The sequence below is a fragment of the Cervus elaphus genome, chromosome 22, assembly GCF_910594005.1.
Source record: "Cervus elaphus chromosome 22, mCerEla1.1, whole genome shotgun sequence".
NCBI classification, from domain to species: domain Eukaryota; kingdom Metazoa; phylum Chordata; class Mammalia; order Artiodactyla; family Cervidae; genus Cervus; species Cervus elaphus.
The window spans coordinates 54,847,319-54,874,416 of record NC_057836.1 but is presented as its reverse complement, the minus strand read 5'-3'; the positions used below and the strand labels follow the sequence as shown (position 1 = coordinate 54,874,416).

At 38.0% G+C, this 27,098-nt stretch overlaps 1 protein-coding gene across 3 annotated transcripts; it reads left to right on the top strand.

The window, feature by feature from the left end:
- The first annotated feature begins 4,128 nt into the window (after positions 1-4,128).
- ACTR6 (actin related protein 6) lies at positions 4,129-25,758 on the top strand. 3 transcript variants are annotated; one of them, XM_043882089.1, is made up of 11 exons: positions 4,129-4,276; positions 8,677-8,794; positions 9,367-9,435; positions 10,368-10,428; positions 11,573-11,708; positions 11,801-11,857; positions 13,042-13,140; positions 13,235-13,313; positions 18,753-18,924; positions 20,406-20,544; positions 25,039-25,758. In XM_043882089.1, exons 1-11 carry the CDS (start codon positions 4,209-4,211, stop codon positions 25,166-25,168), a joined length of 1,128 nt encoding a protein of 375 aa, XP_043738024.1. In that variant the 5' UTR covers positions 4,129-4,208; the 3' UTR covers positions 25,169-25,758. The 3 variants fall into 3 exon arrangements, with proteins under 3 accessions (XP_043738024.1, XP_043738023.1, XP_043738025.1); XM_043882088.1 differs by having other exon boundaries at positions 10,305-10,428; XM_043882090.1 differs by lacking the exon at positions 9,367-9,435 and having other exon boundaries at positions 10,305-10,428.
- The last annotated feature ends 1,340 nt before the right edge of the window (positions 25,759-27,098 follow it).

The following is a 27,098-nucleotide window of genomic DNA, read 5'->3' as shown; positions in this document are numbered from 1 at the left end:
TCTGGGACAATGTGAAATGCCCCAACATTCGAATCAAAGGAGTCCCAGAAGAAGAAGACAAAAAGAAAGGCCATGAGAAAATACTCGAGGAGATAATAGCTGAAAACTTTCCTAAAATGGGGAAGGAAATAGTTATACAGGTCCAAGAAACCCAGAGAGTCCCAAACAGGATAAACCCAAGAAAAAACACCCCAAGACACATATTAATCAAATTAACAAAGATCAAACACAAAAAACAAACATTAAAAGCAGCAAGGGAGACAACAAATAACAACAACAAAAAACAACAAATAACACAGAAAGGGATTCCCATAAGGATAACAGCTGATCTATCAATAGAAACCCTTCAGGCCAGAAGGAAATGGCAGGACATACTTAAAGTAATGAAAGAGAATAACCTACAACCTAGATTACTGTTCCCAGCAAGGATCTCATTCAGATATGAAGGAGAATTCAAAAGCTTTACAGACAAGCAAAAGCTGAGAGAATTCAGCACCACCAAACCAGCTCTTCAACAAATGCTAAAGGATCTTCTCTAGACAGGAAACACAGAAAGGTTGTATAAACACGAACCCAAAACAACAAAGTAAATGGCAACGGGACCATACCTATCAATAACTACCTTAAATGTAAATGGGTTGAATGCCCCAACCAAAAGACAAAGACTGGCTGAATGGATACAAAAACAAGACCCCTATATATGCTGTTATAAGAGACCCACCTCAAAACAAGAGACACATACAGACCAAAAGTGAAGGGCTGGAAAAAAATATTTCACGCAAATGGAAACCGAAAGAAAGCAGGAGTCGCAATACTCATATCAGATAAAATAGACTTTAAAATAAAGACCGTGAAAAGAGACAAAGAAGGACACTACACAATGATGAAAGGATCAATCCAAGAAGATGATATAACAATTATAAAGCACCGCAATATGTAAGGCAAATGCTAACGAGTATGAAAGAGGAAATTAATAGTAACACAATAATAGTGGGAGACTTTAATACCCCACTCACAACTATGGATAGATCAACTAAACAGAAAATTAACAAGGAAACACAAACTTTAAATGACATAATGGACCAGTTAGACCTATGTGATATCTATAGGACATTTCACCCCAAAACAATCAACTTCACCTTTTTCTCAAGTGCACACGGAACCTTCTCCAGAATAGATCACATCCTTGGCCATAAATCTAGCCTTGGTAAATTCAAAAAAATTGAAATCATTCCAGTCATCTTTTCTGACCACAGTGCAGTAAGATTAGATCTCAATTATAGGAAAAAAATTATTAAAAATTCAAACATATGGAGGCTAAATAACACGCTTCTGAATAACCAACAAATCATAGAAGAAATCAAAAATGAAATCAAAATATGCATAGAAATGAATGAAAATGAAAACACAACAACCCAAAACCTATGGGACACTGTAAAAGCAGTGCTAAGGGGAAGGTTCATAGCATTACAGGCTTACATCAAGAAACAAGAAAAAAGCCAAATAAATAACCTAACTCTGCACCTAAAGCGACTAGAGAAGGAAGAAATGAAGAACCCCAGGGTTAGTAGAAGGACAGAAATCTTAAAAATTAGGGCAGAAATAAATGCAAAAGAAACTAAAGAGACCATAGCAAAAATCAACAAAGCTAAAAGCTGGTTTTTTGAAAAAATAAACAAAAGTGACAAACCATTAGCAAAACTCATTAAGAAACAAAGGGAGAAGAACCAAATTAACAAAATTAAAAAATGAAAATGGAGAGATCACAACAGACAACACTGAAATACAAAGGATCATAAGAGACTACTACCAGCAGCTCTATGCCAATAAAATGGACAACTTGGAAGAACTGGACAAATTCTTAGAAAAGTATAATTTCCCAAAACTGAACCAGAAAGAAATAGAAGATTTTAACGGACCTATCACAAGCAAGGAAATCGAAACTGTAATCAGAAATCTTCCAGCAAACAAAAGCCCAGGACCAGATGGCTTCACAGCTGAATTCTACCAAAAATTTAGAGAAGAGCTAACACCTATCTTACTCAAACTCTTCCAGAAAATTGCAGATGAAGGTAAGCTTCCAAACTCATTCTATGAGGCCACCATCACCCTAATTCCAAAACCAGACAAAGATGCCACAAAAAAAGAAAACTACAGGCCAATATCACTGATGAACTTAGATGCAAAAAACCTTAACAAAATTCTAGCAAACAGAATCCAACAACATATTAAAAAAAATCATACATCATGACCAAGTGGGCTTTATCCCAGGAATGCAAGGATTCTTTAATATCTGCAAATCAATGAATGTAATACACCACATTAACAAATTAAAAGATAAAAACCATATGATTATCTCAATAGATGCAGAAAAAGCCTTTGACAAAATTCAACATCCATTTATGATTAAAACTCTCCAGAAAGCAGGATAGAAGGAACATACCTCAACATAATAAAAGCTATATATGACAAACCCACATCAAGCATTACCCTCAATCGTGAAAAATTGAAAGCATTTCCCCTAAAATCAGGAACAAGACAAGGGTGCCCACTCTCACCACTACTATTCAACATAGTTTTGGAAGTTTTGGCCACAGCAATCAGAGCAGAAAAAGAAGTAAAAGGAATCCAGATAGGAAAAGAAGAAGTGAAACTCTTGCTGTTTGCAGATGACATGATCCTCTACATAGAAAACCCTAAAGACTCTACCAGAAAATTACTAGAGCTAATCAACGAATATAGTAAAGTTGCAGGATATAAAATTAACACACAGAAATCCCTTGCATTCCTATACACTAACAATGAGAAAACAGAAAGAGAAATTAAAGAAAGAGCGTATTTTAAGAGACGAGAGGTGAATACAAATGGTGACCACTCTATGATGTAAGATTAATAAAATATTTTTTACATGAGGGAGCCTATCAATTTAATATTGTTAGAAAATTGATTACTAAAATTGGATGTAACTAAATTTGAAGTTTCAGTGAGTTTTTGTTACAAAGAATTATAGACACCAGTAGAGTGCCTGACTTTGAGAAGTTTGTCATGGCAAAGGCAACAGAATGATCATACAAGAAAAGCATGAGGATGGCGATGACAATGATGATAACTACTACCAGGTACTTGACTTTTATCATTTACTCTTCATAAAACAATTCTGCAAGGGGAAATTATTATAGTACTCCATTTTATAGATGAGGAAACTAAGGTGTAGAGAGGTTAACTAACCGGTCCATCACATGTAGTGGCAGAGTCAGGATTTGACCCAGGAGTTTGAAAGAAGAAACAGCACTCTTAACTACTATCTTTGATTTCAGTAATAGTACCTACTTCAAAAATTGTAAAGATTAAATTAAGAAATACACCCAAAACCCAACATTTAACCACACGCATTAAGTGCTGTGTAAGTATTAACCCTTATCTTCATCACCCAAGATTACACAGCCATTTTGTGGCAGGGTCCGGATTCCAATTTAAAATTCATTCTCTTAACCATTACGATACTGTGGAGTGAGCCCGAGTCATCACGGGAACACACAGGAGGAATACCTAATTTTAGGAACGGGAACGGAGAGGGAGTGTGTCAGGTGTCAAGAAGCTTTTTTAGATAAGACACAAAGCTCGGTCCACAAGAGCAAGCGGACGGGGAAGAGTGAGTAAAACAGCGAGGCGGTTGACGGAACAGCGTACTTGTAACAAGGTGATTGGATCCAACATTCGGGTGAGCAGTGGCGCATGATGAAGCTTAAGAGTCTTCATACCCAATTCCATGCTGCGTATGGTTTTGCAATGTATTCTTCAAAAGACGTCACTGGATAATACTATTCGAACACACAATCTTCCCTCCCAACCCTCCCACAGAGATGGTTCGTTACAGACGCTATAAGAAACTTCCAAGAGCAACTCAAATCTGCAAAAGTAAAGAACAATCACGCATTGAAAGAAAGAAAAACTTTAGCATTTTCTCTCTTATTGAATCTGGCCAAGAAGTAAAAAGGATAGAAAGTACGGTATGACTCTTGCGAGCAGATAGGGCGGCAGTGCAATCTCTGGTTTCCGGCGTCCTCGGTTGCTAAGGGAGGCCGGAAACGCCCTTGTGCTCGGTGGATGCAACCATAGAGTGCCGGAAGCAGTAACCATAGAGTGCTGGGAAAAGCGTGAGCAGAGGGGTCGGAGAAGACGGCTGCAGAGACTTGGTTTCCGCTGAAATGACAACGTTAGTGCTGGATAACGGAGCTTACAACGCCAAAATCGGTTACAGCCATGAAACTGTCTCGTAAGTGTTCGCTGCCCGCGAGAGACAAAGCATATATGCCTAGTAGTTACATGTGCTACGCTTCATTTTGGGACGTCTGTAAACTGCAAACGCCCCGGCGCGGCTCTTACTCTGTTGGACGGATTCTCGGCTTGGAACTGGGTAGCTGGGAAGCTTTGAAGTGGGACTTGGATTACTGATTTTGGATTTTGTGGCCCCGGAAACATTTTGTGTGTTTCGTTTCGTAACAGGAAATAGGAAAGTAGGCTTCTAAAGAAGAGGCTCCCAAATGAGGGGCCTGTACACAAGGTTCCTGAACCGTCTGGAATGGTGGGCAACATTTTGCGTGTATTGCGTTTTTGCTGGGAAGCAGTTATGGCTTCCGTCAAATCCTCCACGGGTTCAGTGGCCCCCCCACAGTGTAAAAACCACTGTGTCAGGGACTGAAGACTTTGAAGTCTTTGTATTCAGGCCCTTCTAAGTGCTCTCTGACTGACCTGGTTAATTTAGACTCGGTAGAACTGGCGTGCTGCGATTCATGGGGTAGCAAAGAGTTGGACACGACTGAGCGACTGAACTGAACTGAACTGAAACAAATAATACACTGGCATTCATAAACTGTTTACCTTTGAGTAAAGACTCAGATCAGTTCAGTCGCTCAGTCCTGTTCGACTCTTTGCGACCCCGTGAGCCGCAGCACGCCAGGCCTCCCTGTCCATCACCAAATCCCTGAATCCACCCACACCCATGACCACTGAGTAGGTGATGCCATCCAACTATCTCATCCTCTGTCGACCTCTTCTCCTCCTGCTCTCAATCTTTCCCAGCATCAGGGTCTTTTCCAATGAGTCAGCTCTTCGCACGAGGTGGCCAAAGTATTGGAGTTTCAGCTTCAGCATCAGTCCTTCCAATGAACACCCAGGACTGATCCCCTTTAGGATGGACTGGTTGGATGTCCTTGCAGTCCAAGGGACTCTCAAGAGTCTTCTCTAACACCGCAGTTCAAAAGCATCAATTCTTCGGCGCTCAGCTTTCTTTATAGTCCAACTCTCACATCCATACATGACCACTGGAAAAACCATAGCTTTGACTGGACGAACCTTTATTGGCAAAGTGATGTCTCTGCTTTTTAATATGCTGTCTAGGTTGGTCATAACTTTCCTTCCAAAGAGTAGGTGTCCTTTAGTTTCATGGCTGCAATCACCATCTGCAGTAATTTTGGAGCCCAGAAAAATAAAGTCAGCCACTGTTTCCATTGTTTCCCCATCTATTTGCCATGAAGTGATGGGACTGGATGCCAAGATCTTAGTTTTCTGAATGTTGAGCTTTAAGCCAACTTTTTCACTCTCCTCTTTCACTTTCTTCAAGAGGCTCTTTAGTTCTTCTTCACTTTCTGTCATAAGGGTGGTGTCAACTGCATAATCTGAGGTTATTGATATTTCTCCCAGCAATCTTGATTCCAGCTTGTGCTTCCTCCACCCCAGCGTTTCTCATGATGTACTCTGCATATAAGCTAAGTAAGCAGGGTGACAATATACAGCCTTGACATACTCCTTTTCCTATTTGGAACCAGTCTGTTGTTCCATGTCCAGTTCTAACTGTTGCTTCCTGACCTGCATACAGGTTTCTCAAGAGGCAGGTCAGGTGGTCTGGTATTCCCATCTCTTTCAGAATTTTCCACAGTTTATTGTGAGCCACATAGTCAAAGGCTTTGGCATAGTCAATAAAGCAGAAGTAGATGTTTTTCTGGAACTCTCTTGCTTTTTCAATGATCTAGCAAATGTTGGCAATTTGATCTCTGGTTCCTCTGCCTTTTCTAAAACCAGCTTGAACATCTGGAAGTTCACGATTCACGTATTACTGAAGCCTGGCTTGGAGAATTTTAAGCATCACTTGACTAGCATGTGAGATGAGGGCAATTGTGCGGTAGTTCGAGCATTCTTTGGCATTGCCTTTCTTTGGGATTGGAATGAAAACTGACCTTTTCCAGTCCTGTGGCCATTGCTGGGTTTTCCAAATTTGCTGGCATATTGAGTGCAGCACTTTCACAGCATCATCTTTCAGGATTTGAAATAGCTCAACTGGAATTCCATCACCTCCACTACCTTTGCTCGTAGTGATGCTTCCTAAGGCCCACTTGACTTCCCATTCCAGGATGTCTGGCTCTAGGTGAGTGATCACACCATTGTGATTATCTGGGGCATGAAGATCTTTTTTGTACTGTTATGTGCATTCTTGCCACCTCTTCTTAATATCTTCTGCTTCTGTTAGGTCCATACCATTTCTGTCCTTTATTGAGCCCATCTTTGCATGAAATGTTCCCTTGGTATCTCTAGTCTTTCCCATTCTATTGTTCTCCTCTATTTCTTTGCATTGATCACTGAGGAGGGTTTTCTTATCTCTCCTTGCTATTCTTTGGAACTCTGCATTCAAATGGGTATATCTTTCCTTTTCTCCTTTGCTTTTCGCTTCTCTTCTTTCAACAGCTATTTGTAAGGCCTCCTCAGACAGCCATTTTGCTTTTTTGCATTTCTTTTTCTCAGGGATGGTCTTGATTCCTGTCTCCTGTACAGTGTCACGAACCTCCATCCATAGTTCATCAGGCACTCTGTCTATAAGATCTAGTCCCCTAAATCTATTTCTCACTTCCACTGTATAGTCATAAGGGATTTGATTTAGGTCATACCTGAATGATCTAGTGGTGTTCTCCACTTGCTTCAATTTCAGTCTGAATTTAGCAATAAGAAGTTCATGATCTGAGCCACAGTCAACTCCTGGTCTTGTTTTTGCTGACTGTATAGAGCTTCTCCATGTTTGGCTGCAAAGAATATAATCAATCTGATTTCGGCATTGACCATCTGATGATGTCCATGTATAGAGTCCATGAGTAAAGACTAAGCAAATTTAAAGACTCGCTTTTCCTGTAGCGTATTCACAGGGGACCCGGGGACTTTTTTTTACTTCCTCCTTTCCTTTTTTTTTTTTAAGAGAACAGTCAAACTGAGTAAAACTGTAAATTGTTGCAGTCTTATTTTGGCAGTGTGTATTATTGTTCTTATCTTTTAACAGCAAGTCTCTTATCATTTACTTAAGGACTAATTTAAAAGTCTTGATAAGAGTAGGTGCAGAATACTCAGGCTTCCCTGATGGCTCAGCATCCGCCTGCAATGAGGGAGACCTGGGTTGGATCCCTGAGTCAGGAAGATCCCCTGGAGAAGGAAATGGCAACCCACTGCAGTACTCTTGCCTGGAAAATCCCATGGACCGAGGAGCCTCGGTATAGTGACAAAAGGGGTGGGGGAAGGAGCAAGCTCATTAATTAAGGATAGTACATTGACTAGAATAATAATATAGCCATAAGATTAACTAGAACGCAGGGTTTAAAAATCATGTCCTGAAAGATTATGCACTTTCACTGTATTATCTCAATTAATGCAAAGATTTTGATTGCCTTTAGTGCAAAGTGATTCTCAGGCCATAGTGGAATATTTGAGGGTGGCAAATTCTGCTCCCCCTCACTTTCTCTCTATCCCTCTTTCTCTCTCTATATATATGTATATATATGTGCACACAGACGCATACAATACATATATGTATAGACATGTATGATGGATAATGGCTCTAGTTAGTCTTCCTAACCAGATTGTAAGCTCATGGTGAGTAGCAACTATATTTAAAACTACCTCCTACTTCTGTACCCTGTAGTATCTTGCAACTGAAGATCTTTGACTCCATGGAAACTTAATTTTATGGTCAGAATTTTGAACTTGCTTTTTTTTTTTTTAACTAGAATGATATTAAGAGTTTTTTTCAGGAACTTTACCTCAGCCCCTCTTCACCTGTGTGCAGTGGCAGAATCAATGCCCACCTGTAGTAATATCTTGAGGATTACTTGAGGAAAATAGTGCAGTGCAGAACTTGGTATATGGTGAAAGTGAAAGTCCCTCAGTCCTGTCCGACTCTTTGCATCCCCATGAACTATACAGTCCATGGAATGACCAAAATACTGGAGTGGGTAGCTGTTTCCTTCTCCAGAGGTTCTTCCCAACCCAGGGGTCAAACCCAGGTCTTCTGCATTGCTGGTGGATTCTTGACCAGCTGAGCCACAAGGGAAGCCCAAGAATACTGGAGAGGGTAGCCTATCCCTACTCCAGAGGATCTTGCCGACCGAGGAATCGGAACCGGAGTCTCCTGCATTGCAGGCAGACTTTTTACCAACTGAGCTCTCAGGGAAGCCCTGGTATATGGTAGAACTTTTTTTTTTTTTTAATCATTTTTAAATATTTTGAAGACAGAATGAGAAACACTGGTTCTGGAAATTTTCATGTTCTTTCTTTTAGAAAGTAAAAGTGGTTGTTAGGTAATTGTATTTTTGAGAACTAAGTATTTAGGGCATAATTACATTATTTGTTTCTTTGTAGAGTTATTCCAAACTGTCAGTTCCGATCAAAAACAGCACGTCTTAAAACTTTTACTGCTAACCAGATAGATGAAATAAAGGACCCTTCTGGACTCTTTTATATTCTTCCTTTTCAAAAGGTAATCCAACTTTATGACATTTCTAGCATTAAGGACCTACATTTAAAGATAATTTGAAATGTATTATAAGATTTTGTGTGTTTGGAAATATTTTTAGATCTCTGAGAAAGCATTATTTAAATTTGAATTAAGAGCCTATTAAAACCAAAAATTGAATTTAAATTGTTATGTTAAAAAATAACCATAAATAATTATACCTCTATGAAGAAGAATCAACTATACTTCAATAAATAAAAATAAATGACCATAATTTAGCTACTGATTGTGGGTACCGAATTTTACTTGTGTTAAAGCTAAATGAAATACAGACATTAAAGAAAATAAATACAGAGGGGCATCTCTACATATTGGTGTGTCTTTTGAGTCCTTTGATGTTTTGGTTATTGTTAATTTGTAATGTTTTGAATTTTTAAAAGGAGAAAAAATGCCAATGTAAAAGCTTTGAGATTCAACTATTAGACTGGTAAAGAGAGTAATTAAGAGGTAGTAATCAGTGATTTATAATGTATTGATCTGATTTTTTTAAATTCTACAAATATTTTTGATAGTTAATTTCATAAAACATTTTTTAGGGCTACTTGGTGAATTGGGATGTTCAAAGACAAGTTTGGGATTACCTTTTTGGAAAAGAAATGTATCAGGTAACAAGTTGGAGTATGTATTCAGATTTCTATTTCATGTCTCATTCAAGTGAAAAATTAGAAGTTATATTTTAAGATTTATAAATTTTTGAATATTTCTGACAATATTTAAGTCACTTAATCTACTGTGCTTAGCTTTGATTTTCTAAATAAGTGCAAGTGCATAGAATTTCTATTGTGAAGTGGAATTTGAGGTTGAGAAGAGCTAATCTATATGAAACTTAAGATTAAAATTTTACTTCAGATATCTACTATTCTTAGACCACTTTATAATCTCATTTTCACAATAAAATTTTTTTGCTCATATATCTGAATGTGTGAATGATACAATGTTAGAATTTTGTGCTCTTAATATCTTTAGTATGACTTTAGGTATCCTGAGAGAATATTCAGATTTTAATGCTTCTTTAGGAGTATGTGGGAGAGAATTGTGTAAACATTAAATATCCCAAAGCTTGTCACATTTTACCTTTTATTTTATTTTTTACCTTTTAACTTTTAAAAACAAAATACCATTTCCAGTGCTTGTAGTTGTATCACTCATTACTTTTGCATAATTATCTTTAAACAATTTGATGGTACCGTTTTTTCAATGCTACCATTAAAAGGGTTAAATAATAGTTGAAGACCATGAATGCTGTGACCTGACTTCCCAAGTTCAGTGCTAAGTTTGTCGTTAACTAGTGGTGTGGACCTCAGGAGCTCATTCAGCTCTTTGTGTCTCAGTTTGCTCAGCTTTCAAAAGGGAATAATAGTAAGACCTGTCTTCTAGGGTTATTGTGAGCATCAAATAGATGTATGTACATAAAGCAGATGTTTATCATTATAACTACAAAGCTACAAAACTGGGAATTTCTTTCCTCTTATAGGTTGACTTTTTAGACACTAATATTATTATCACAGAACCATATTTTAACTTCACTTCAATTCAGGAATCAATGAATGAAATCTTATTTGAAGAATACCAGTTTCAAGCAGTATTAAGAGTAAATGGTGAGTTAAAGTTCTTATTGAAATTGAGTTATGTGAATATGAATAAACACTTAAAATCCAAGAATATTGAGTGACATACTTTGAGATTTGATTAAGTTTAAAAATAGATGAAGCCCTCAAGCTTATTAGTCAGACTTCTCTCGCTATATCTTTTTAATATGATATTTCTCCCTAATGAAGTTAACTAGCAACGTATTTCTAATCTCTGAAAGTTTATTTTTTCTGAGATAGTTGTCTTTTCTATCACTGATGTGTTTGCTATTCTTATCATTGTTTGAAATGATGTTAATAACTTACCCTGCCAATATGAGGAAAAACAATCTATAAATATCATCTAAAAGTTAGTTTTTTAAATGCTAGAATTATATGACTGTACGAAAGAAGTATTCACCTATTTAGCATGTAGCATTTAAGTCTGTATAAACAACAATATACTGTAATGGTTAGGAACATAGTCTCTAGAACAGTGTTCTCAACCAAGAGTGATATTGCTCCTGGGGACATTTAACAGTGTCTGGAGACATTTCATTGTCACAACTGGGACGGTGCTTCTTGCATCTAATATGTAGAGGACCAAGATGCTGTAAAGCAACGCACAGTGAAGTCCGCAACGCTGGGGAAGCATCTGACCCACAATGTCGGTAGTTCTGAAGTTGAGAAAACCTGCGGTGGAGTCATACTGCTTATGTTTGAATCCTGGCTCTGTTACTTTCTAATCATGTGACCTTGGGCATGTTATTAACATCTCTGCTTCAGTTTCTACATCTGTAAAAATGGGATTGTTGTGAGGATTATAACACACACACTCATGGAGTTTAGAATAGTGCCCAGCATGTAATAAATGCTCAGCAAAATTATTTGCTATTAAAATATTAAAATAACTATTATAAGTTGTGAAGTGAATATTTACCTTCAAAGTTGATCACACATTTTTTATCATTTTCCAGGAAAATGATGTGTTTTAATGTTTAAATATCTGACAGAATTAGGAATGTTATTTTAAATTAACTTTTTTTTTTACAAAGGAAAATTTCTGTCTTTCTGTTTGCTTTAGTTTGCTGCTTTTCTTTACTTATTGTTTTAAATTAGTTGTACTTTTATTCATTGTGTTTATTTTTTTCTCTGTCTTTTGTTTTCTTAATAGCTGGGGCTCTCAGTGCACATAGGTATTTCCGGGATAATCCTTCTGAGTTATGCTGTATCATTGTAGATAGTGGGTATTCCTTCACACACATAGTTCCTTACTGTCGGAGTAAGAAGAAGAAAGAAGCAATTATTCGGTGAGTTGCACTCAATTTTCATCTTATTTCTTATAATAAAACTGGATGAAATGTGTGATAAACTGAACTAAATTTGAATTCTTCCTTTTTAGGATAAATGTGGGAGGAAAACTCCTAACCAATCATCTAAAAGAAATCATATCTTATAGGTAATACTTAGCTTTGATTCTATGGGAAGATGAGATGCTGGGGGTGAAATTTTTAAAGTAATTTAAAATTATTCCTTGCCTTTAGTTCTAATTTCAGGTGACAATTCTGAATTATTGCTTTAAAGACTGTATCACATAGATACTGGGTTCCCCAAAAAGTTCATTTGGGTTTTTCTGTAACCTTATGGGAGAACTTAAATGAACTTTTTGACCTACTCAGTAAATACCAATGATGTTCAAATTAAAAAGCTTTCTGACATATGAAATGGTAGTGTCCACCAAAAAGACATTTCCAATTTCTCGGGAGTTTAATACATTAATAATATTTTAAAATTACAAATGTGCATATACCTTGTAAAACATTTTACAATGCATATGAGGAAATAAGGGTCTACAAAGAAAATAAATCTCTACTTCCCTTTTCCATTTCTCTTGTCAGTTCTCCATACACAGTACAGTACTTGAGCTTTATTTATCTTTTATCCTTTTTTAATCTCTAAAAGCCTTAATAATGTGCACTGCCGTGTATAAAACAGTAGCTAGTAGGAACTACCGTATAGTACGGGGAGCTCAGCTCAGGGCTCTGTAATAACCCAGAGGGATGGGATGTTGGGGTGGGCGTGGGAGGGAGGTCCAAGAGGGCGGGTATATGTGTATGCATATAGCTGGTTCACTTTGTTATATAACAGAAACTAACACAACAGTGTCAAGCAGCTATACTCCCCTGCCAAAAAAATATATAGATAGATATGTTTCTGGATTAGCCAATATTAGTTGACTGTCCACTATTGTTTGTTTGTTGTTTTTTTTTTGAAGGGTTTTTTTGTTTGTTTGTTTACTGTCCACTATTAAAAGGTTAGGAATTAGTGTACTTAATCACCTCCCAAGGAGGGCCTAGCAACCCACCCTAGTATTCTTGCCTGGAGAATCCCCATGGACAGAGGAGCTTGGCAGGCTGCCGTCCATGGACTTGCAAAGAGTCAGATATGACTGAGTGACTAAGCACAACTTCAATAAGATAATGGAATGGGTATTCCATAAAGTTAAAAATATTTTACACATTCAAAAATTTAGTATTTTTTAAAGATCAGTTACCTGGAGATTTAATTCCAGAAAAATACTTTCAATGGTAAGTTGCATTTAACTTTTTTTCATTTCACATTACCATTTTTATTTCTGTTTAGGCAGTTACACGTTATGGATGAAACACATGTGATTAATCAAGTGAAAGAAGATGTATGCTATGTGTCTCAGGATTTTTACAGAGACATGGATATCGCCAAGTATGTATAATGATAGCTAAGAATTGGAAAGTTGATTCTTGGCTAATGTTAAACATAGTTAAAATACTTCATAAGTCTCTATTTTGTTTTCCAGGTTGAAAGGAGAAGAAAACACAGTAATGGTAGACTATGTTTTGCCTGACTTTAGTACAATTAAAAAGGGCTTTTGTAAGGTAATTTTTAAAACATTTTATTTTGTATTAGCATGAAGTTAATTTATAATGTATTAGTTTCAGGTGCGTAATAAGTGATCCAGTTATACATTATTCTTTTTCAAGTGTTTTCTCTCTGTTGTTACAGAATATTAAGTAGAGTTCCCTGTGCTATACAGTAGGTTCTTATTGATTATTTATTTTATGTATATTGTGCATGGATGCACGCTAAGTTGCTTCAGTTGTGTCCAACTCGTTGCGGCCCCAGGACTGTAGCCCGCCAGGTTCCTCTGTCCTTGGGATTCTCCAGGCAAGAATACTCAGATGGGTAGCCATTATCTTTTCCAAGGGATTTTCCCGACCCAGTGATTGAACCCAAGTCTCCTGCATTGCAGATAGATTCTATACTATCTAAGCCACCAGGGAATCCCGTAGTAACTCCATGGACTGTAGCCCGCCGAGCTCCTCTGTTCATGGAATTTTCTAGGCAAGATTATTGGAGTGGGTAGCCATTCCCTTCTCCAGGGGATCTTCCTGACCCAGGGATTGAACCTGAATCTTGCATTGCAGGCGGATTCTTGACCATCTGAGCCATCTGTATAGAAGTGTATGTTAATCCTAATGTCCTAATTTATCCTTCTCCCCACCTTTCTCTTCTGACAACCGTAAGTTTGTTTTCTAAATCTGTGATGTAAGGTAATTTTAAGTTTTTCTTCAAGCGACTACTCAGGTTTGAAAAGCATCTAGCTGGGATTGATGGAATGTCAGAGTTGTTGATGATAGCCTTCTTGCCTGTTGGCCATTTCTGTAGACACCAGAGTATGAATGATTGATTAATATCTGTATTAAGTTTATTTAGAAAAAGAACTATCCATTGTGATAGTTTATGGGACAAATCTGGAGATGCTGCTGCTGCTGCTAAGTCACTTCAGTCGTGTCCAACTCTGTGCGACCCCATAGACGGCAGCGCACCAGGCTCCCCTGTCCCTGGGATTCTCCAGGCAAGAACACTGGAGTGGGTTGCCATTTCCTTCTCCAATGCATGAAAGTGAAAAATGAAAGTGAAGTCGCTCAGTCATATCCGACTCTTAGCGACCCCATGGACTGCAGCCTACCAGGCTCCTCCGTCCATGGGATTTTCCAGGCAAGAGTACTGGAGTGGGGTGCCATTGCCTTCTCCAAAATCTGGAGATAAACAGTAACTTTACCTATATTATGGTTTACCCATTTTTGTTTTCTTAAGAATTAGTGTAAGTCCAGTTAGAAGTAGATTATTTGCCTGTTGTGAATGTTATTGACACAGCAGACCCAGGGCTGTGGTATCAGATTGTAGTTGAAAAGGGCAAAATCCAGTGTACTTTGAAAATGTTGAGAAGAGTTTATCTTGGATGTCAGATCAATATAATTTCTCCTTATCTTTGATCAGCTCAGTTTTATGTTTGGTTAAATGTGAAGTTTGCCCTTACAGTTACTGACTTGGTGAGGACTTTTAGAAGTTAAAAGTCTTTGGTCAGAAACCTAAGCAGACAGAGAGAGTTTCACAAGGAGACATTTATGGTGACGTTCACTGCAGTGTACATTGAGTGAAAAATTGGGAAGAGCCTAAATACTCACTAATGGAAGAAGAATAAATTTTGATTTATTCATGTTATAAAATAAGCAGTAAAAGTATAGTAGAGATAGATGATCATCATGGATAAATCTCAGAAATGTATTTCTGTTTAAAAGACTATATACCATTTCAGGATATGTAGAATAATTCTTTATATGTGGACATTTATAAAAATGAAGTAAAAGTATAAAAACTGTGTATATAAACCACATTTAAAATGAGAGTGTTATCTGTGAAGTTAGGTTACACTGACTGATGGATACATGGGTTTTATATAATTATTTATACTTGTTTTTATACCTGAAATTAAAAAAAAATTTTTGGACCAGATTTTTAAGGTGAAATACAAATCAGAATTCAGAGAAGGCTACCCAAGTCCTTATAAAATCAGTATGGTCCTATAATATCCTTAGAAATAGATCCTTGTGGAAGGACCGAGGCTGACTTTAAGAAGTGAGAATTATGACAGATTATGGAATCAGGTTGTCTGGACATGAACCAGGGAGAGGAACTGGAAGCCGGAATCCCACATAGAATATGGAAGATGTATTTTTTTCTTTACAAGACAAGGAAAACTGCCCCAAACATATAGATACTAGGCCTCTTTCTTACCAGGCACGTTTGATCACCCTCGTACAGGTATAGCTGTTTAAAGCAGTCAGTGATATAAACACCTTGTAGAGAATTTACAGCACTCCGAACTTACGGTGATAAGGTAATCTGTATTTCTACCAGGATGGACCCTGAATGATGGGCCCTATGTCTCTAAACCTGACTGAAAATCACCTGGGCCACTTGAAGAACAATTGATGTCCATGTTCTTTGTTCCTGTCCCTGGAAAGATTTAGTACCTAAGTTTGGAAACTTAATCTCTAAAAGAGAAGAAAATCTCTTCCAGGTGATTGGACTATTAGCTAGGTTTGGAAGTCTTCCTCTTTTTGTAAAACGTAGTTCTCTCCTGCCTTGCAAATGACAAGTTACCAGTTTATTGGACATTATCTGCTGAACTCTGCCAGTTTCCTTCCCAAATCATAAGCCTGATTTCTCGGCCCTGCACCGTACATAGTGAGCTAGTAGAGGTGTGGTTGTTCCATCAATTAACTATTATATTGTTTCTCATCAGAGAAGAAAGGCAAAAGCCACATTATATTGTTTGCAGCTCTTTCATTGACTTTGGCCTGGTGATCAGAATCTTGGTGTGACTGCACTTCTAGGGACTCCTTGTTACCTGTACACTTCAATATCAATTGAGTGGACATAGTTGGACTGGACTTTTACCAGATGATGGATTGTTACCTCAAATGTCTGTTTAAAAAATAACGCTTTTAATTTCTACTTTGCCAGTTAATATTAAAATTTATATTTCAGTACATGTTACATTGTGTACATCGTAATAATTTTTTTAAGGTTTAGAAATGACTATATTTTATATATGTTAGGATTACTCCTAAAATGTATCTTTTTAAATTTAATACTTGATTAACTTGTTTTCATTGTTGCCTGATAATCAAAATCTTTGATGAGAGCTGATAAAATATGTTTTGAAATTAGAAAAACCATACTGCGTAAAATGAAAGAGAATTTGTTTCAGAGTCTTTATACTTAGAATATTGCTAAAACTTGGACCTTTATTGTTTACTCAAGAATATTTTAAAAAAATAAAAAAAAACAGAAAGAAAAGAATGTTTTTAAATACTCAGGAAAAAGTTACAACCTTGATTTTCTAGTATTGATGACAGCAATAATGATGAGGTCTGTAATATTGTTACTGATTACAGCTGATAGAAATTCCAGTTTTATTCTTTAACAGAAAGAGAATGCCTACTAAAGTGTAATGAATGCTTTACTGACCTTAATTGGGAAAATTAAGTTAACAATTATTTAATAGTTACCAGTTGTCATTTTTAAACATTTTTTTCATGCTACCAGAATGAAATTTATGAGGACTTTACAGTCAGTTATGGCCTGCATTAACTAAAATAGCAACTCCTAGCAGCCGTTTTAAATTTCTTTATCTGTGTCTAAAACAAAAATCATTTTGGAATTGTACTCTTAGAAACTGCTTGTAGTTCCAGATTACATACTAACAATGACTTCAGAACTAATAGTCAGCTATGATTTCTACTTATGGCTCTTTCCCCTAGTTAGATATTGGACCCTGGGTCAGTCACTTGATCTTCTGTAAAATTAGGGGTGTAGACTAGAAAACTTCTTTTTTGTCAAATGAAATTCTCCATATCTGTATCTGTCTCAAGTTATTTTGAGTGTTGACAAGATGAGTTATATCCTGTACCCTCAAAGCAATATCATTTTTAAATGAATTTGTAAATTTATAGGAAGTATTTTCCATTCTTCTTGAGAAGGAAGAGTACTTTATCTGTGAAGAAATGATATTCTTCTCTTTGCCAGCGCAGCAGTAGTTTAACTGGGTAAAAAGTGATGTGTAGTTTTCCTTGTTCTTCCTAGAGTATTGTGAATTTATTGTAGTTTTTAGGATATTTTTATTTAGAAACAATGTTTCAAGTGAGAAACTTCCAAATGATAGCAGTCAGAATCGTTCACATCCAGGTTAGGAGTAGCAATGTAGTACATGCATGCTAAGGTGCTTCAGTTGTGTCAGACTCTTTGCAAACCCATGAACTGTATGTAGCCCGCCAGGCTCCTCTGTCCATGGGGTTCTTTAGGCAAGAATTCTGGAGTGGGTTGCCACGCCGTCCTCCAGGAGATCTTCCTGACCCAGGGATCGAACCTGTGTCTCCTGTGGAATGTAGTAGGAGGAAATACTGTCTGTTTCGGGTTATTAGCTGAATGATCTCGAGCAAGTCACATAACCTTGCCTAGTTCATTGGATCATTAATAAAAGGAAAATACGCCTGCTTTAGTGGGTTATATGAGAATTCAGAGTGATAATGTATGTAATCCGCCTAAAGAAAATTCCACATTGTTGTCTTGCATGCTGTACTGGGTAGCGGATTTGTGATGGTGAACAATATGGACAACAAAGGATAACAGGATGATTTCTGGAAGGACCTTTTGTTTGGGAGTCAGAAAAAGCCTCTCTGAGGAAGCTGAATCCTGAACAGAGAATGGATGACTGATTACACTGAGGAATCTGTTATAGTCTTTATATACTTTACTGTCTAACAACAAATTAGTATTTCTTTTCATACATCTTAAATAATTTTATATTTATATAAAGGATTTGGATATAGTCAGTTACAGGTAAAAATGCATATATGAGTCAAATGAAGTTTATGTCTTTAAAGACCATCTAGAAGAGCTGATGATTCTTAGTACAGTTGAGAGGAACCATTATTTTAATGATGTAGAATGTTATAGAAGGAAATTATTTTTTTCCTGGGCCCTTCAGGAATTACAGCTCACAGAGTTGAATGGGTTAGCAGAAAATAAATAACAGAAGAATTTCAGTGATAAAGTCCATTTATTTGCCTAAATCATTTGGTAACTGATTTTTGAATAGAGATTGAATGCATAATAAAAAAAATTTTAGAGTATGTTCTTTGTTCTTTAGAAAGTGGATTCACTCTGCTATTATAGATAGATTATGAAACTCCTTCTGCTCTATTATCCTTTTCTTTGTTTGTTTTAAAATGTGTGGAATAAAGCCAGCTCATCTTTGGGGGAATAGCTGCATTAAGAGTAAATAATCACTTAATTGTGTGGTTTAGGTAACAGGAGAGAAGACCACGTTTTTCTAACTTTTGAGAATCCTGAGACTCCAAGAACATGGTTAATATATTGGTATTTCACAGTATTAAGATTACTAAATGTTACTTGTTATATGAGCTAGATAATGTAGCATACTTTTCATCTTATTTTTCTTTAAGCCAAGAGAAGAGATGGTGTTAAGTGGAAAATACAAATCTGGGGAACAGATTCTTCGTTTGGCCAATGAGAGATTTGCTGTTCCAGAAATACTCTTCAATCCTTCTGATATAGGCATTCAAGAAATGGGGATTCCAGAAGCTATTGTCTATTCAATTCAGAACTTACCTGAAGGTACATTAATAAATTAATGAGGAATAATGATATCCTTGTTGCTCAGCTGGTAAAGAATCCGCCTGCAGTGCGGGAGACCTGGGTTCGATCCCTGGGTTGGGAAGATGCCCTGGAGAAGGGAAGGGCTACCCACTCCAGTATTGTGGCCTAGAGAATTCCACGGACTGTGTAGTCTATGGGGTTGCAAAGAGTCAGACACAACTGAGCGACTTTCGCACAATGATATTTTTAAAAAATTGTAAGCTCTCTGAATCTTAAGAAGTCAACTGTTTCTTCTGAATAATTCAAACAAATGGCTACTTTATTTGCAGAGACTTCCAGATCCAGTAATGCACTTGAATGATTCTTTATTTGTCCCAGATTATAAACTTGATATAAGTAATTATGGTCTATTTAAACTTAAAGTAATTCATCTCTTTATGAGTATTAAATTGCTATATCCTTTTTAGAAAAGTTTTAAGCCAAATTTGCACAGAATAGAAATTTATAATTTAACAATTTAATGGTTTTTAGTTGTTGATGAGAGTGGTTTATTCCTTCTGTTATATTTAGATTAATATACTGGAAGTTAGGGTTTTTTTTTTTTTTTGGAAGTTAGTTTTATTGAAGTTAAAGTACGGTGCTTCACAGGGTTGTCTGGGTTCTCTTGAAGCATGATTTAATGAGATGATGTTCTAGAGTTTTGGACTTTTCCTTGAAAATGTCTCCCTTCTTCTTAAGGAACAGTTTAGGCATTGTAGAAAATCTTGCACATGCAATGCCCTTTCCTCTCATTAAAAAAAAAGAAGAAGAAAAAGATAATACCATCACCTTAATATAGCTTCTCCAGAATATCTTTCCAACCCAGGGATCAAACCCAGGTCCCCCACATTGCAGGCAGATTTTTTACATCTGAGCCATAACTAGGCAGTTGTTTTACTACAGCTGTTTTACAGCTATTTTCACATTAATATTTCATGTTGATTTCTCATTTTATATAGCCAGTATTTTTCACTATCATTTGTAAGTACTACACAGTTAGTATGTGTCTCAGTGAGATAACATGGAAACTTGAATTCTCAAGTTAAAAATGGACCTCCTTTTTATCTTTACACCAGCTGACCATCTCAGCCTACATAAAGACCTCTTCCATTTTATGGAAGAACAGTTGTAATTTTCATATGTCTGGTACTAGAATTTTACTCATTTACATATAGCTTATGTGTATATGTAATAAATTGCTAGTAGTTCAACCCCTTCACTTTTGCCTTTCTTTTAAAGATTTACGAGGTCATATTTCTGTTTATTTATTTGTATAAGTGATAATCTCATTACAACATCTTATAATTTATATGGTTGTTAAAAAAGATAAATGGTTTCCCAACTAGTAACTTGAATTCCTAATTGCTTTTACCTAAGCCCACCTCCCTATTTCTCCAGAAAGATAAGTAAACAGATTTTCTAATGTCTCTTTTCTCTCTCTTTTTTATCTCTTTTAAAAGAAATGCAGCCACATTTTTTTAAGAACATCGTTTTGACAGGAGGAAATTCCCTTTTCCCAGGATTTAGGGATCGAGTTTACTCGGAAGTTCGATGTCTCACTCCAACAGATTACGATGTTTCTGTTGTGCTGCCTGAAAAGTAAGTCTTGGCTTCCATGGAAGTTAGTTTGTAAATAAAAGAGGTCTATAGGGGGACTTGAGTTTAAAGCCTAGTTCTGCCGTGTTGGCAGGTTTATTTCACCTTTGGGATGCTCATTTTTCTTTTCTCGAAAATTGAAATGACAAACCTTACATTTAAGTGGATTAAAATGGGGTGAAATATGTAAAGTACTGACCATCATGTTTAGTAAGTAACAGGTGCTCAGTTAATATAAGATCACTTCCCTTAGTGAATCAGTCCTCATTCCTAAGAAATTTTTACAGACAAAGCAGTTAGGTTATTATCTATTTGATTTCTCTGAGCTGTCATTTTTTGAGAGTTCCTATCAAGAATACAAATATGAGGATTCAACCAATAAGATAAATTATGTCAACTGATAAGTTTTAAGATAGTTTAAAATATTTAACATCAACTTTTATGTTTAAGTAGTCTTTTTTTTTTTAAAAAAACTTCAAAGCTATTTCACATGTACCCTCTATCCTGTTTTATGAGAAAAAGCAGATAATTAAGGTAGAATTTTAGAGCTGTCAGAAAGGCTTACAGATCTGTCTAGTCCTTTGTACTTACTTTCTAAATAAGCAAGGGCTGGTTAACAAAGGCCTTTTGGTAAGTTAATTGCAATAACCAGACTAAAATTTAGCTCTCTTTAGTTGGAGGCAGGAGTTCTCACCAAATTCCGGTAATCCCCCATCACTGCTCCACTAGCAGAGCTGAAAACAAGACCCCACACACCTGATGCGGGCCGCAAGGCACGTGGGGGTCTCAGTTCTCCAACCAGGGATTGAACCCACATCCCTGCATCGGAAGTGCAGAGAATCTTAACCTCTGGACCACCAGGGAAGTCCCCCACATACCTGATTTTTAATTTTAGAATTTTATTTTAAAACTAAAATGGAGTTTTTTAAAATCAATATCAGTTAATAGAAGGCCCTCATCTGGTCACTTAATTTGATAGCCATCAGGTAGAAGAGTAAACAACCATTAGATGTTGGAATGATTTTTATCAGCATTAATGTTCATATACTCATTTGAATATGAAGTATATTGAATTTTTATCCTGAATTTTAAAATGCAAGTCATGAACACACATGGGTATGAAAAGAGAAATAGTTTTTATTCTTTTACCCATCAGATCTTTTTTTGCACACCTTTACAGATAGATCTAGATACAGGTTTAGTTTTTTTAAGGTTAGAAATGCAATAAATAGAGGAGGAGCCAAGATGGCGGAGGAGTAGGACGGGGAGACCACTTTCTCTCCTACAAATTCATCAAAAGAATAACTGAACGCAGAGCAAACTTTGCAAAACAACTTCTGATCGCTAGCTGAGTTCATCAGGCGCCCAGAAAAGCAGCCCATTGTCTTCGAAAGGAGGTAGGACAAAATATAAAAGATAAAAAGTGAGACAAAAGAGCTAAGGACGGAGACCCGTCCCGGGAAGGGAGTCTTAGGCGGCCTTGCTTGGGGTAGGGTCCGGGCCTGAGTGCCCTGAGGACAATCGGAGGGAGCTTCTGTGAGTTGCCAACTTGAACTGTGGGAGACCAAAAGAGAGAGAGAAAATTAACCGGCCCGAACACACTGCCGGCCATTCGCAGAAGAGACCGAGAAAGTCCAGAGAAGAGCTCGCAGGCTGCGGACCGGCCCAGCCCCGCCGGAGGCAGGAGGCAGGAGGCAGGGGGGAGGGGAAGGTCGCCGCGAGACACAGGGCGCAGGCACCCGACCGGCGCGGGCGGGGACTGGGGCTGGGGACGCGGAGGGCGGAAGGCACACGCACCGGACTGGCGCCAGCGGAAACTGAGACTGGGTCCGCGGAAGGGAGTGGGCGCGCCACACCTGGGTAGAGTGCGCCCACCAAGCCCCTCGCTGCCTGGACCGCTCTGACGGGGAAGGCACAGAGAGCGGGCGCAGCTTTTCGTTCTGCGCTTTTGTGGAACACCCGAGGGCTGGAACCTCGCGCAGCGCGGGGCGCGCTCCATGTAGAACAGCCGGGAGCCTGAGCAGCGCAGACAGAGAAAGCGGCGTCGGCCCCTTCCGGCAGCGCCAGTCCGTCCCGTGGCGCAAGCCCCTCCCCGCAGCGCCAGCCCCTCCCCGCAGCGCCAGCCCCTCCCTGCCCCGCAGAGCGACGGAACTAGCTACCTGAATAAGAGTCCACCTCCGCCCGCCTGTGTCAGGGCGGAAATGAGGCTCTGAAGAGACCGGCAAACAGAAGCCAAATAAAGGGAACCGCTTCAGAAGGAACCGGTGCAACAGATTAAAATCCCTGTAGAAAACACTGACTACACCGGAAGGGCCCTGTAGATATCGAGAAGTGTAAGCTGGAACGAGGAGCTATCTGAAACTGAGCCGAACCCACAGTGACCGCAACAGCTCCAGAGAAATTCCTAGATATATTTTTACTTTTTTTTTTCTTTATTTTTCTTTTTTATTTTTTCTCTTTTATTTTCCTTTAAAATTCCCTATTACTACCCCATTACTCCTTAACTTTCATTTTCATAGATTTTTACGATTTTTTTAATTAGGGGAAAAAAAATTTTTTTTTCCTTTTTTTTTTCTTTTTCTTTTTTTTTTTCTTTTTTCTTCTTTTTTTTCTTTCCTTTTTCTCTTCTGTTTTCTATTTTTCTTTTTCTCTTATTTCTTTTAAAGTCCTCTAGTACTCCTCTACTACTCCTTAATTTTCATTTTCAATACACTATAACCTTACAAAAAAAAAAAGAAGAGAAGCCCTATTTTTAAACCAAAGATTATTCTCTCCCAATCTTGACTCTCTGTTTTCTACTTCAGAACACCTCTATTTCCTCCTTTCCCCTTCTCTTCCCAATCCAATTCTGTGAATCTTGGTGGGTGTCTGGGCTACGGAGAACACTTTGGAAACAGACAGCTGCGTAGATCTGTCTCTCTCCTCTTGAGTCCCCCTTTTTCTCCTGCTCATCTCTGTCTCCCTCCTCCCTCTCCTCTTCTTCATGTAACTCTGTGAACCTCTCTGGGTGTCCCTAACGGGGGAGAATCTTTTCACCATTAACCTAGAAGTTTTATTATCAGTGCTGTATAGTTGGAGAAGTCCTGAGACTACAGGAAGAATAAAACTGAAATCCAGAGGCAGGAGACTTAAGCCCAAAACCTGAGAACACCAGAAAACTCCTGACTACATGGAACTTTAAGTAATAAGTGACCGTCCAAAAGCCTCCATACCCACACTGAAACCAACCACCACCCAAGAGCCAATAAGTTTTAGAGCAGGACATACCACGCAAATTCTCCAGCAACGCAGGAACATAGCCCTGAACGTCAACATACAGGCTGCCCAAGGTCACACCTAACACATAGACCCATCTCAAAACTCATTACTGGGCCCTCCATTGCTCTCCAAAGAGAGAGCACCAGAACACTTGCACCAGAACACTGATGCAAGCTTCCCTAACCAGGAAACCTTGACAAGCCAATCGTCTAACCCCACCCACTGGGTAAATCCTCCACAATAAAAAGGAACAACAGACCTCCAGAATACACAAATGCAATAAATACAATAGGGAAATTTTGTGTATCATTTCTCAGATTTACAGTTGAACTGGGGGAGAGGAATAGAATCACCCAGTCTAACCAGTGTAACCTTGGTTGTGCATGAACTAAAGTCTGATGTGCCCAGGTTACCTGGGGCCCTTTCCTGCCGTGTGACAGGTCTGTCATGCCCTGTGCGTCCTTTCTCCTTCCTTTCATGACCCCTCCCCTGCCCTGCACTGTGTTCCTAAGTGTCTCATTTGTCAGAGGGAACAGAGTGTAGGAGCAAAAGCGCAGACTGTGAAAACTACTCCAGGTTGAAGCCTAGTTTCAGTCCTAGGCTCTTTGAACCTCATTTTCCAGATATATAAAGTGAGTTTATAATAGCAGTTTTGTCGGTTGTCGGGTGAGTTGATGAGATGATGTGTCTTTGCTGCATACAAAAGTTAGACTCAGATATATTCCAGTTTTTCTCTTTATGCATTTTTGATCTTTAGTTTGTATTCTTGATTTTTCTTAGAAGATCCATAAATTCAGAGCACAGGGAAAAAGCAAAGAAGATCTATTTGTAGTGGTAACCAAGTTTCCTTTCTTTTTGAGTTTCTTTACTTCTTTGAAAGTGAAAACTGAAAGTTAATCACTGTTAGAAACCCGATGGAACTATAGCCCTCCAAGCTCCCCTGTTCACGGAATTTTCCAGGCAAGAGTACTGGAGTGGGTTGCTGTTTCCTTCTCCAGGGGATTTTCTTCTCCAAGAGATTGGACTGAACCCAATCTCCTGCATTGCAGGCAGATTCTTTACCATTTGAGCCACCAGGGAAGCCCCTTCTCTGAAGTTTATACTTATTTTCACCCTTGAAATGATTTTCTGTTAAATGAAGTTGGGTAGAGATTGCCACATTTTAGTTATTAATTAATGTTTCTGGCATTTCTGTTCTGTAAAATCATCTGGGTTCATTTATTTTACCTTTATTTTTAGCCCTATTACTTACGCCTGGGAAGGCGGAAAATTGATATCAGAGAATGATGATTTTGAAGATATGGTGGTAACCAGAGAAGATTATGAAGAAAATGGACATAGCATCTGTGAAGAGAAATTTGATATTTAAGAAACATTTCTGAAAGTTATGACTTACTATGACAAAGGTTTAATTTTTCAGCGTTCTTTTTAAAGGAAGTTAAGGACCTGTGTTAGCTTTCATCCTAAGATAACATCTTGAACTTATGTAAATACTCTGCCCCATGGCTAATTTTCAAAGGTTTCTTAGCTAGGTGGTAAGTAAACTGTAACTCACCCCGTATTTTCATTTAGGAGCTAGACTTATTCTAACAATGCTTACGCTGTTTCTGAGAGTAAGTTATCTTTCATTAAAAGATGAAAGAGTGAGTGTAATTTAAGTTTAATTCTTTACAGCCAAAAACACAAACTTAACTGTCTCATTGATCAGGTTTCCTTAGAAGGTAGTTTTGTGTGACTGACTCAGAATTGACTAGTGTGTGTTCATCATTTCCCTTCCCCAGTGGAGATACAATTTCTCTCTTTTAGAACTAAGTATTTTATTTTTAAATTGTCATTTTTATTTATATATACTAAAGTTGGAAAAACTGATCTATGTTTGTATCATGTTTATTTTTTACTTGGCGTAAGTGTGAAAAGATGACAATCTAAACCGATTTAGTCAACTGTTTTTGATCACTACCGTGTTTCAGAAGTGTATTATTTCACTCATAAAAACACTATACCATTTTTTGTTTATTTTTCTTATACACCATTTTTTAGGATGAAATTCTTACGTCATTGGGCTCATGAATCAAATTCCTACCAGTCTCTTCACCTTGGCTAGAATCTTGCGCCTACCCCATGGCTTCGGGGATTTTAACAGCCTAGAGTGAAAGAAGGTAGTTTTCCAAAGGAAAATTAAGATAAAGAAACAGATGCTGGGCAGGGTGAAAGAACTGCCCACTACAATTACATTTGGATTATATGGATGGTCCCTGACTTAACAGTGGTTCCTCTTAATGATTTTTTGACTCTACAATGGTGTGAAAGCAGTATGCATTTAGTAGAGACTGTTTTTCAAATTTTGAAGATTGATTTATTTATTCTTGGCTGTACTGGGTCTTTGTTGCTTTGTGTGGGCTTTCCCTGATTGTGGCGAGCAGGGGCTACTCTTCATTGCAGTGCATGGACTTCTGATTGCTGTGGCTTCTCTTGTTGCAGAGCAGAGGCTCTAGGCGCACGGGCTACAGAAGTGTGACGCTTGGACTCAGTGGTTGTGGCACTCAGCTTCAGTTGCTCTGCACATGTGGGATCTCTCTGGGCCAGGGATTTGATCTGTGCCCTCTGCATTAGCATATGGGTTCTTAACCACTAGACCACCAGGGAAGCCCTGTTCTTGGAATTTTGAATTTTGATCTTTTCCCGACCTAGTGATGTTACTTTCTTGTGATGCCAGGCCGCGTTTGGGCACATGGGTATTCGTTATATTAGAATCTTATCTCATGGTATTCAAGTCTCTGATCCACTAGTTCAAACTTGAGCTGTCACCGCCAGCCATATCTTCATACAAATTGAACAACCAGAAATGCCGCTGTTAGTTCTGCCCTGGCATCATTTCCGTCCCCCAGCGCAGGTTAGACTTGTTCAGCGGCATGCCGTGTCAAGGGGAAGTGCTCTATACAAGACTGGACTCAGGATGGAAAGTTAATCACAAGAGCTCACACTTAGGGCATTTATTCTTACCACACTGTTTACCTTTCTCTCAACCCACATCTGACCAAAGAGAAAGCATTCAGGCCTAGTTTATGAGTGGATTCTGCATGACATGGCTGGCAGTAGCCAGAAGTGGAGTGCTGGTGAAGATTAAAAGTTGAACTATCACACCCATAAATAAAGAGTTGCCTCATAGTATCACTGGTCACTGAGTTAAGTGACAGAGTTCATCTGCAACAGCAGCCTTTTGGTTTTTATGTTCAAAAACCTTTTTAGCACATAAGCAATTACACAGAAAAGAGGTCTCAAGAGTGGCTTTCACATTA

Coding starts and splice junctions, on each gene's coding strand:
- ACTR6 (XM_043882088.1), top strand. CDS start 4,209: ATGACAACGTTAGTGCTGGATAACGGAGCTTACAACGCCAAAATCGGT. Junction 9,436..10,304: donor TTGGAAAAGAAATGTATCAG/GTAACAAGTTGG, acceptor TTCCTCTTATAG/GTTGACTTTTTAGACACTAA. Junction 10,429..11,572: donor AGCAGTATTAAGAGTAAATG/GTGAGTTAAAGT, acceptor TTTTCTTAATAG/CTGGGGCTCTCAGTGCACAT.